This window comes from Aquarana catesbeiana, linkage group LG04 (genome assembly GCF_042186555.1).
Source record: "Aquarana catesbeiana isolate 2022-GZ linkage group LG04, ASM4218655v1, whole genome shotgun sequence".
In the NCBI taxonomy this organism is placed as follows: Eukaryota; Metazoa; Chordata; class Amphibia; order Anura; family Ranidae; genus Aquarana; species Aquarana catesbeiana.
In genome coordinates, this window is record NC_133327.1 from 634,785,742 (window position 1) to 634,797,852 (window position 12,111).

General features: G+C 46.7%; 1 protein-coding gene across 1 annotated transcript in view; it reads left to right on the forward strand.

Annotated features, from left to right (window-relative positions):
* Positions 1–12,111, forward strand: part of USH2A (usherin) — a 1,400,924-nt gene that overhangs the window by 298,418 nt on the left and 1,090,395 nt on the right. Inside the window, exon 14 of the mRNA XM_073628975.1 lies at positions 10,113–10,296. Within this exon, the coding sequence (XP_073485076.1) occupies positions 10,113–10,296 (184 nt within the window). The remainder of the gene's footprint in view (positions 1–10,112; positions 10,297–12,111) is intronic.

Below are 12,111 nucleotides of genomic sequence, written 5' to 3' on the forward strand. Positions count from 1 at the left end.
CTCATCCATCCACAATGACCTACCATTGAACTGTGCCAGGAACAACTGCCATACCCGCAAATCGTCTTTGTGTGCCTTAGACAAACGCACAAAATGGTGCGGTGCCTTGACCCCCGACGTGGCCGAAGCCAAACGCCTGCAGAAGATCCTGCCCATGGGCATAATGCGGCATGCAAAATTCAACTTGCCCAACAAAGACTGCAATGAACGTAAGCGAATCTTGTTGCTGCCGAGGGCAAAGGACACTGCTGCCTGCATGTCCTCCACCTTATCAAAGGGGAGCCGGCACTCCATACGCACCGTGTCAATCACAATCCCCAGAAATGTCAGCGTGGTGACCGGCCCTTCAGTTTTTTCTTGCACCAAAGGTACACCGAATAACTCAAAAACGTATTGCAACGTGGCCAACAGAATATGGCACCCCCTGCCCGTTGAAGGGCCAATCACCAAGAAATCGTCCAGGTAGTCAATTATGGAATGCAAACCGGACACATCCCTCACCACCCATTCCAAAAAGGAGCTGAACGTTTCAAAAAGTGAACAAGATACGGCACAACCCATAGGCAGGCAGAGATCGACAAAATAATGACCCTCTCACATGCAGCCCAACAAACGGAAGCTGTCGGGATGCACCGGAAGAAGGCGGAAAGCCGATTCTATATCCGTCTTCACCAAAAGAGCCCCCTTGCCAAACTTCCGAACCCAACTAACCGCCTTGTCAAAAGATGCGTAAGAGACCGTACAAAACTCGCGGTCAATGGCATCATTAACCGACAAACCATGCGGATATGAAAGATGGTGGATCAACCGGAAAGAATTGGGTTCCTTCTTGGGAACCACTCCCAACGGAGAAACAACCAACTCCACTACAGGGGGTGCTTCGAAAGGGCCTGCCATCCTACCCAAAGCCACTTCCTTAGCCAATTTCTCCGACACCACCGATTGGTGTTGTCGCCCCGACAACAAATTAGCAGGGACAGGAGGAACACCGGATAAAGTGCAAGGGATCCTAAAACCTACAGAAAAACCATGTAAAAGAAGCCGTGCCGCCGTTTGATCAGGATACCTACTTAGGAATGGAACCAGTTTTTCCACCTTCACCGGCGTCCTCCCTCTTGCCAGCTTCACCAGACTTACCTTTGTTTTGTTTAAAGCATTTCGCAAGTGGATGAGATCCCCCGCAGCCTGAGCATTCATGTCGGAACCGGCATGATCCCCCGAATCTACAGTTCCCTTCATTGAACTGCCAACAGAAACCTTTCCGCTTTCCGGCCGATTGTGACGCGGTTCCTGCTCCCCCACTAGCCCCCCCTGAAAAGGGGGTGTTTGTCGCCCGCGCCTGGGTCATCAACTTTATCCACAAGCTGATATCCTTGTGGTCCCACCTGATTGATGGCCTGAGCGCCTTGCGTTGACGGAATTGTTCATCGTAACGCAACCAGGACACTCCCCCGTACACCCTCTGCGCCTCACCAATTGCATCCGCGTAACAAAACAGCGCGGAGCATTGATCTGGAGACTTCTCGCCTATGACACTGGCAAGAATATTGAACGCCTGTAGCCAATTCACAAAAGTCCTGGGAATAAGCCAGTATCGCCGCTTCACCTCTTCCTCCTTCTTACTCTCATCTGGCTTGACCTTGTCCAGGTTAAACTTTTCTAGGGGTAACAGGGAGAATATCTCCACGTACTCACCTTTCCAAATCCTGTCACGCACTTCCTGTTTTAAATGAGATCCCAGCGTTCCCTCGAAGCACACATATACTTAGCATTTTGCCACGTCCGCTAAACGCACACCCTCGGTGTCCCCCGTGGACTTCTTTCCCTCCTCAGCCGCCTTGACTGAGCTCTGTGACGATGCCTCTGCGGATGACGTAGCCACCACCGCCTGCCCTGCCCCCTCCTGGGGGGACGTCACCGATACCCCTCCCGCTAGCCCCCCAGGTGAGCTCTGGCTGGCCACATCCCCTGATGAACTTATCGGAGACTGCGCAGCTGTCCATGCTGATGCCGGGGAAACAACCCCAGTCGCACTTGACGCCGGGGAAACAACCCCAGTCGCACTTGTCCCCATGTCGCACCTGGCTAGCACCTCACTGAAACCTGGCATGAATGCTTGTAGTAGTCCAGCCACACCAGTCATCCCGGCTGCCGTTGCCGGCACCACCGACGGCACCCCTAGCAAGGACCCCCCCCTCACAGCCGTGTCCTGTAAGGCTATCTCCCTAACAGCAGAGTCTTGCCTTAGGCCCATCACAGCACCCCCCCCCCCATAGATTGCTGTCCTCCTTCAGCCACAGAGCCCCCCTTCTCTTGTACCTGCCCCTGTGACAACATTCCTGTACTGACAGCAGACTCAGACAACATAACAGTAGACACATAAGACACACATGGATAGTACTTACCAGGCTGCCCAGACTGCTCAGCCGTCACTCCGAATCCCTGCAGCTGATCATCCTCTCTTCTCCTTGGGCCGGCATCCGCCCCCACCTCTCCATCCTCAGATGCTGACGGTTCTTCTTCCGACCGCTCTGCCTCTTCATGTATCACGCCCGTACTTCGCGCCATTGACAGGCGCCGGCCGATGACATCACCGGAGGCCGCCGCTCCGTTCTCCCTCAAATTCCTCCTCCCGCGCTGCGCTCTCTGCCTAGGGCTTGTGACAGAAGCTGTACGCTGGTCCCGCTGAGCTGTAGGCTCGGCGCCGGCTCCCCTCTGGTAACCTCTGCTTCTTTTGCTGACAGTCCCGGCCATCCCAGGCATCAGGCCGGCACTGGGTGAACGCACTCTCCCCCGCAGGGCTGCTCTAATGGCGGGCGTAGCACCCACAGAGGCAGCCGTATGGTCCTGTAAAGCTGTAGAAGGGGGGTGGGATCGTGTGGCTGACCCACTTCTTCCCCCAGGGGGACGCCTGTGAAGAGGATTCCTCCAAGCTCCGCTAGCCTGCTGAGAAGGCATTCTCTTGGCTGCAGAAGCTAAAGGGTCCATTACTGGGCTCCCAGCGCGGCGACACCCCCTCGAAGTCAATTCAGGGCTCAAATGCTCAGGAGGCCTTGACCTCCTAGCGCATGTAATAGAAGGGGCAGGTGTAGCAATTACCTGCCACGACTCCGGCAAAAGTCCAGACAATTTATCACGTAGCCATTGCGGTCCATTGGCAACCGCCGCCGCATGAATCCTGGCCAGCATATTGTCAAGATCCTCCATCTTAATTCTGTTAACTGCCAGACACAGCTACTCAGAGAATCTACTCGGTTGCTGTCCAAATTCCAAGTGATACTGACAGACCAACACCCACCTAGCAACCCATTAGGACCACCCAGCCACACCCTGCCCCACCCTATTATCCTCCAATGGGTACCTCTTATCATATCTCTCCTGATACTTAACCCTCCTACCAACTGTATCACTTTCTTAACAACCCCCTTCCTTGCTATAGCCTTATAGGGAAAACCCCATCATGCTGGCCCTACTCTTATGCTGCGCTTCAGCTCCAGGCCCATACTTTATGTCCAGACTGCTGGAAGATGGTAAAAACTATCAATGAAAACTTTTAGTTTTCTTTTTATGTTATCCTGACATCGCCGTTCTTATATGACAGTTTTCTAAAATCCTGTTATTAGCACTGAGCTCAGACATGAGATGGTCGTGCATCCTATAAATTAGTCTGACCCTTTTGCTCCAAAAGTGAGAGAAAATAAGTAAATAATAAAATATCAAATAATCCCTGAGAGGTAAGGCTGCATTATTATCGTAATTCAAGAGTGTATATTCAAATTATTAAAGATCCCCATTGGTAACTGGTTTTCTTTAAAGCAACTCTGTGAAAAATATTAATAATAAAGCTAGCCTGTTGAACAAGAGTTATATGTCATTAGTGCAAAGCTGCAATGTAGTTTACTAAAGACTTTAGTGCCCTGTGTTACTGTGTTACAGGAGAACAAGGATTGGAGTCTTTTTTTTATTTTATTTTTTTGGGGAAGCAATTCAGGAATCATTCCAGCATCCCATAAAAAATAAATAAACAAATATAATTTATATAATTTTCCACATTTTTTCATGTTACAACCAAAAACGTAAATGCATTTTATTGGGATTTTATATGATAAACCAATACAAAGTGGCACATAATTGTGAAGTGGAAGGAAAATGATAAATGGTTTTCAAAATTTTACAAATAAATATCTGAAAAGTGTGGTGTGCATATATATTCAGCCCCTTTTACTCTGACACCCCTAACTAAAATCTGGAGGAACCAATTGCTTTTAGAAGTCACCTAATTAGCAAATAGAGTCCACCTGTGTGTAATTTAATCTCAGTACAAATGCAGCTGTTCTGTGAAGGTTTGTTAGAGAACCTTAGTGAACAAACAGCATTATGAAGGCCAAGGAACACACTAGACAAGTCAGGGATAAAGGTTATAAAAAAATATCCCAAGTTTTGAACATCTCACGGAGCACTGTTCAATCCATCATCCAAAAATGGAAAGAGTATGGCACAACTGCAAACCTACCAAGACATGGCAGTCCACCTAAACTGACAGGCTGGGCAAGAAGAGCATTAATCAGAGAAGCAGCCAAGATGCCCATGGTAACTCTGGAGGAGCTGCAGAGATCCACAGCTCGGGTGGAAGAATCTGTCCACAGGACAACTATTAATCATGCACTCCACAAATCTGGCCTTTATGGAAGAGTGCCAAGAGGAAGGCCATAGTTGAAAGAAAGCCATAAGAAGTCCCATTTGCAGTTTGCGAGAAGCCATATGGAGGACACAGTAAACATGTGAAAGAAGGTGCTCTGGTCAGATGAGACCAAAATTTTACTTTTAGGCCTAAATGCAAAACGCTATGTGTGATGGAAAACTAACACTGCACATCACCCTGAACACACCATCCCCACTGTGAAACAGTGGTGGAAGCAAAAGAAAACCTGTTAGAGTCTGCAAAAGATTTGAGGCTGGGGCGGAGGTTCACCTTCCAGCAGGACAACACCCCTAAACATACAGCTAGAGCTACAATCGAATGGTTTAGATTAAAGCATATTCATGTGTTAGAATGGCCCAGTCAAAGCCCAGACCTAAATCCAATTGAGAATCTGTAGCAAGACTTGAAAATTGCTGTTCACAGACGCTCTCCATCCAATCTGACAGAGCTTGAGCTATTTTGCAAAGTAGAATGGGCAAAAATGTCACTCTCTAGATGTGCAAAGCTGGTAAAGACATCCCCAAAAAGACTTGCAGCTGTAAAGGTGGTTCTACAAAGTATTGACTCAGGAGGCCTGAATATAAATGCATGTCACACTTTTCACGTATTTATTTGTAAAAAATTTTGAAAACCATTATCATTTTCCTTTCACTTTACAATTATGTGCCACTTTGTGTTGGTTTATCACGGGGATTGGCAACCTGTCAAATGGCGGGCTACCTGTCAACCGCCGACAGGTGACAGGTAGACCGTGAAGACATTCCACTGTTGCAAGCCTGGTCCTCACTCCAGAGCGGCGCATGCGCATGCTCACCCGACTCCAGGCTGCAGAGACAGTCCCTGCCCCTTGCATACATGTGGCTGCGGGCAGGGAAAGCCTCCAGATTACCTTAGATGGGTTCGGGCTCTTCTCCCAACACGCCTGAGCGCTTCATAAGGATATTGCACGCCCATCGCCACCGGCCCTCTTCCTCCCCAATCCAAAGTTGCTATGGGGCAGGTGAGAGGATTGCCATCAGGGATCAGCGCCACACCTTCCTTGTGCAACTCTGCATTTAAAACTTCTGTACACTCCAGCCCACCTGACATTCCAGCTCTCCTGACACCCCAGTACCATTCCCTTCTGACCCCCCAATACCATATCCTCCTGATACCCCAGCCCTCCTGATTCCCCCAATACCATACCCTCCTGACACACCAGTCCTAATGATTTCCCCAATACCATACCATCCTGACACCTCAGCCCTCCTGATCCCCCCAATACCATACCCCCCTACATACTATTGACCTCTGTACACTGCCCTACATACTACTGACCTATGTACGCTGTCCTACAAACTACTGACCTCTGTACACTGCCCAACATACTACTGACCGCTGTACACTACCCTACATTCTACTGACCTCTGTACACTGCCTTACATACTACTGACCTCTGTACGCTGCCCTACATACTACTAACCCCTATACATTGCCCTACATACTACTGACCTCTGTAAACTGCCCTACATACTACTGACCTATGTACACTGCCCAACATACTACTGACTGCTGTACACTGCCCTACATACTACAGTACTTACACTGGACACTGCCCTACATACTACTTGCACTGACCAGAAATCAGAGAAAATAGCCAGGCCTGGCTATTAGTCAAGCAAATCAGCCTGCAGTACCAGATGTTCTGCCTTCATAATGATCTCCGGCATCAGACTTGTGGGGGTAACCGATTACTCCCCAGACATAAAGAAAATTGTGAATGAAAATGAATGCTGAGTTTCTCACTGAAGCTAGCTTTTAAGGTAGGCTAAGTTTATATTTTTACAGTGACATTAGTTTTAGTCGATCTTTCATTTTTCTTTAATGCGGTCTTAACTTTTTATTGGGGCTTGCTAGTTAATTTCTTTAAAAAAATGGGGGCGCTGCACCCCGGTGATCTTTGGTCTCTTCAATGTTGTCCAGGTAGATCTCCACCTGGATCGCCTACACCTGGTCTATCACATAAAATCTCAATATAATACATTTATGTTTTTGGTTGTAACATGACAAAATGTGGAAAATGTCAAGGGGTATGAATACTTTATGTGTGTGTGTGCTGCCACACTAAATTATAATTGCATCTGCACTTACAGTTTTATTTCAGTCTCCCTGCAAAGTCCCACAAATACCTGGTGAGCCTGCCAGTGAAGTCCATATAATGCAGGTTCTTGTGGTGGTGTGGAAACAATGCTTCACTGCTCCTGAATTCAGAGTAGAGTTGCCCCTCTCACATAGGCTATGCCTGCTTTCACCACAGTGGAATGATAAATTGTTGCAGTGGGTGTGGTTATCGGCATTGTCACTGCTAAATCACAAGCCTGTAAGTTGTGAATCTGGACACACCTAGTCATGCCCACTGCATTCTGTATTGGCAGCATAGCTTCTATTGCTAAAACCTTCCACTCTCAGCTTCTATTGCTGAAACCTTCCACTCTGAGCTGCAATATCTGGGAGGGGGAGTGCGTGAAGCACGATACCTTTTTTGTTTAGTTTATGAGGCTTGTGCTTGACATAGTAACTGGGTTTGGTAGGCACAGAGTTCAATCACATCACTCCAGCAATGGAAATGCTTTTACTTGCCCTACTTCCTGCTCTCCCACGGGCATGCATTCCATGCACCGGTAATGACATGGCAAAAATTACATAAGAGACCTTCTGCCCCGCCCAACGCGAAGACACAAAGGCAAAATGCGTCTAAAATGGGCACAATTTAATGTGTGCATATTTTGTATATAACATTTTATTCGTTCTTAATAAATGTTATTGCACAATCTCCGGTTTCTCTGTTTTGTTAATTCCTGGACTGGTGGACTGGAATACCAGAGGAGATTTAGACATGAGCGCTAAACTGATGGGGAGTAGAGGACAGAAGGAGTGGTGTTTTGCTGAAAAAGTACAATAATGACAAAAAAAGGCTATTTTGGACCAACTTATTGGGTCATACGATCTAGTGAGTGCATCACTTGATGGGGATTGTTTGGGAACACGTAAGGAAGAGGAGGAGGTGCACAGAAGTACCACAATAGTATGTTGGTTTAAATGGCAGAGGGAGCACGATTTTGAGGACAAAAAATCACAGGCAGATTGATGAACTTTTATTTATTTGTGGACATTTTAGATATACAGTATGTAGCAAGGTCCCGGATCTCCAAAGGCCTGATGGTGACCTCCAGAGTCAGGGATAGCTTACATCCGTCTTTGTAGAGTGGGTTACAAGGCATGGTGGGTGTGATGCAAGATGGAGTAATGGGCGCCAGACACTTTTTGAATGCAAAAGAGATTAATTGTCTCTTAACAGAACTGTGGGAGAGTGGGTTAGGGCCAGGACACCCTTAAATAGATGCAATGATAATTGGCAGACTCCGAGACTTCTAAAGATAGACAGATATACAGTGGAAGGCTTCCAGCCGGATACCACTTCTGTATAGGTAGGACCGCTGTCTCCTATGGCAACAAGTCTTGTGACAGTCACTAAAGGTATTGTACTTAACTATTGGTAACACAGAATAGTTCTCCTCACACTCTACAGTCTCTCACTGTAGACTAATACTCATTGAGCTCCCTGTCTCTCACTGTAGACTCTCGGACCCAATCGCCACTGGATCCCCTGAGCTCTTTCACTCCCAGTTCCCGGCTGAGTCCCTGGCTTGGCACTCACAATATTACTCTTCAAGCGTCACCCCTGCTGACCCGCAAGATTCCTGGCTTGGCACTCACTGATGCTCCTCAAGCGTCACCTTTGCTGTCACCCTGGGTCCCTGTCTTCACACTTGCTGAAGTTTTCCCACTTCTTCACCGCCCCCGGCTGGAGAGAAGACTGGTGTGGTACTGGCTCCAGCTTACTCACAGTGGTCTCCGGTAACAAGGAGGATAGTCCCTTAGTGGCGACAGCTTGCCCTCTACCTCCAACCACAACTGGTTCTCCTTCCGGCTGAACCTCTACTCTCGGTTGGACTCCAATCCTGCAGTCCCAATCCTGTGCTGCTTCTCATGCTTCTGGATAGGCCCTGAGACAGCCTAGCAGCCAGATGTCCCCGAGATAGGCCTCAGGATTTCGGCCTAGCAGCTTGGGGCAGCATAACACATGCCCACCCAGACAGCCTTCCAGGTGGCACAAAACCACGATCACCTGACTCCACCCAAATAAATAGGCTCTCCCAGCAGGGAAAGGGGCTTAAAAAAAACCCTGCCCATTGGCTGAGACACCCCATCCATTCGTAACCTGACCTTACTAAGCCCTTGTCTATCTAATGTCACCAGCATAACATCACCTAGCGACAGAAGAGAGAAGGTGTAGCAAGTCCAGAACTAGAGAGGAATCAGTGGATCTACTAACAATTAACCAGGGCAACTACCGCCTGGCAAACTAAATTTACTAGCAACCCTGCCTAAACACCAGGGTGCTACAAGTGTATTCATCTTTTGAACATTTTATGGACACTGGATATCACATTAAGATTTTTGATCACTGAAGGTTTTTGTAGCACTTTACGCACAGATTTAACTGTACAATTATTTTTAAAAAGTTTTTTGCTATTAGGTGCTTGCTACAAGCTTTGTGATATTTTGTCATATTAGCACAGTAGATTGTGGTCACTATATACTATCAAGTGCAGATTTATGTTTTGTCCTAATCACTAAGAGGGATATGTACATTTTTTGTATCGCTTTATTTATATTGTTTATGCACAGTATTGAGAGTACTGCACCTACTCTTTTTATAACCATTCAGAGAGCACTTTGTATTTTCTCAGTGAATGCAAGGTGATCTCTGATTGAAAGAGATGAGGAGGCTAGACAATGACATCACAATTTCCACCTTGTCCAATCAGAGATCACTTTGCATTCACTGAGAAAGTGTCCTCTGAATGGCGCCCTTGCTGAGCGACATCCTGTGTTCACAATGCAGCAGTGTAGTGCCCGGCATAGAAACCAGAAGCTAGTGGAGATCATTGAAGTAGCAGTGCCTAGCTGGAGCAATGTAACTATGTAAAAACTCTAATACCTAAACTTTACTAAAACTTGAGAGTTCAAAATCTGGTGCAGCTGTGCATTGTAGCCAATCAGCTTCTAACTTCAGCTTGTTCAATTAAGCTTTGACAAAATTACCTGGAAGCTGATTGGTTTCTATGTAGAGCTGCACCAGATTTTGCACTCTCCAGTTTTAGTAAATCAACCCCAATGCATGAAGGTAATATTACCTCTATCAGATACCACAACAAATTGGCCTTTTCTTTTTCATTGTGTTAAATTGCAAAAATTGAGCATCCATTGATTCATTTAATTAATTTCTTAAATATATTTAAAAAAAAAAAAAACTAAAAAGGGCATTCAGATTTTCTTACCATTTTTTCCCCTTTATATGTTGCAGGTCTTTATTCCTCCGGTGATTGGGGCACAGGGTGTGTGCCATGCCTATGTCACCCCAGAGGATCAGTTAGTGCCACCTGTGACGATATAAATGGTCAGTGCAAGTGCGGGGATTCCTCGGTATCTGGGGTAAAATGTGACCAGTGCAGTGACTCCTTCTATGGATTTCGTCAAGACACAGGAAGGTATGGGGAAAAAATGTATTACATTATTTTGATGCAAATATTGTCAACCCCTTGGAGTTTTCTGGGTTTCTGCATCAATGACACCTACACTCTGGCTAGAGCCTTGTATGAGATAGAAATTATAAATAAAATGTGCTTTTATTCAGACCAGCACTGCATATGACCTTTTCAATGCTGTATGTTGTATTTACCATAAAGGAAATTATGGCCAGTGTCTGGGGCAGCCTTTTCCAATGAGGGTGGCATGGTGGGTTCATGACGATGGGATAATGCATGTTTGCATGGTGTCACAATTATGTGTTCCTGTGTTTGTACTGGGAGCAACAGGCTCAGTCACACCGAGTTTCCAGTCTCAAGACCAAGCTGTCACTGACAACTGCTGATCTTAGACTAATTATCAGGAGCTTGTAAGACGTGATCATTGTGATAGCCACAGTCCATATTCCCATCGCACACATTCCTGGAATGGGCTCTTTAGGTTTGACATGTGCAGAATGGAAAAAGTTGTTTCGTTTCAGATAGATTCATTATGTTACTAATTTTGTTTTGTTGATTCATTTCAGAATTAGTTTAGTTTAGTTTTTTTTGTTTCACGTATTACTGTATTTTTCTGACAAATTGCAAATTTTGGGAATGACTCGAATTTGGATCTGTTGAAAAATTATCGACCAATTTGAACTCTGTGTGAAGAAGCTGGCAGTTGCATCCTTAACAAACAATGACTCATCAGCTGTCAGCGGGATTCCCCACTGAGAGTTGAAATGTAAACAAAAGAATGCTGAGAAAGTTCCCCTCGGCGGATAAGGACCCCCCTCTACTGCTCAGGCGCTGCGCTTGCTCAGTAGGAGCCGGCGGAAATAGCCAAAGCCGAATAGAATAGAAATCAGCTGTACACGGCGCCTGTAAGAGGGCCCCTCGCTTCGCTCGCCACGCTTCGGGCACGGCCTCGCCTTGCTCGGCACTTTTTTATTCTCCCTCTAGGTCCACTTGGATGGTGGGGCTTGAATCTGGACCCAGGGCGCAGGCGCCGTGTACAGCTGATTGAAGTTTTTCAGCTTTGGGTATTTTCTGCGGTTCCTAGTCATTCGTACTGCGCAAGCGCTGTGCCTGCGCGGTACAGGGGGGTCCTTATCCGCCGGGGGAACTTTCTCGGCAAGACACCGGCAATAGAAAAGTTAAAAAAAATAGTGGTGTCCCCCCCAATCTATACCAGGCCTTTATCCGAGCATGCGGCCGGCAAGTCTGAACCATACCAGGCCACATGCTCTCAACATTGAGGGGGACCCCCCACCCCAGAACACCTTGTCTCCGTGTTGATGGGGACAAGGGCTTCTTCCCACAACCCTAGGCGGTGGTTGTGGAAAATGTGTGGGCAGGGGGCTTATCGAAATCTTGTACCCCCCTTTAACAAGGGAGCCAGATCTCGCCCTCCCATGTGAATGAGTATGTGGCCTGGTAATGATTGGGGGGACCCCATGCTGTTTTTTTTCTAACTTTTCAATTGCCGGCATTTTTTTGTTTACAGTTCAGCTCACAGCGGGGAAGCCTGCTGACAGCTGATGAGTCATCGGTTCTTAAGGAAGCCTGCTCCTCAACAAAAAGCTGTTATTCACACAAAATTTGAATCGGTTAATATTTTTTCAAATTGTTCCAAAAATGTGGAATTCGTAGAAAACAAAATTCATTAGTATTTAATTTTTGAGATTTTTATACATCCAAATCTCCGAATAACCCAAAATTCGTCCAAATATTTGGACCAAAACAAATTGCACGTGTTTACTAAGGTGCCGAATGCTGTAGCGACCACCAACTGGA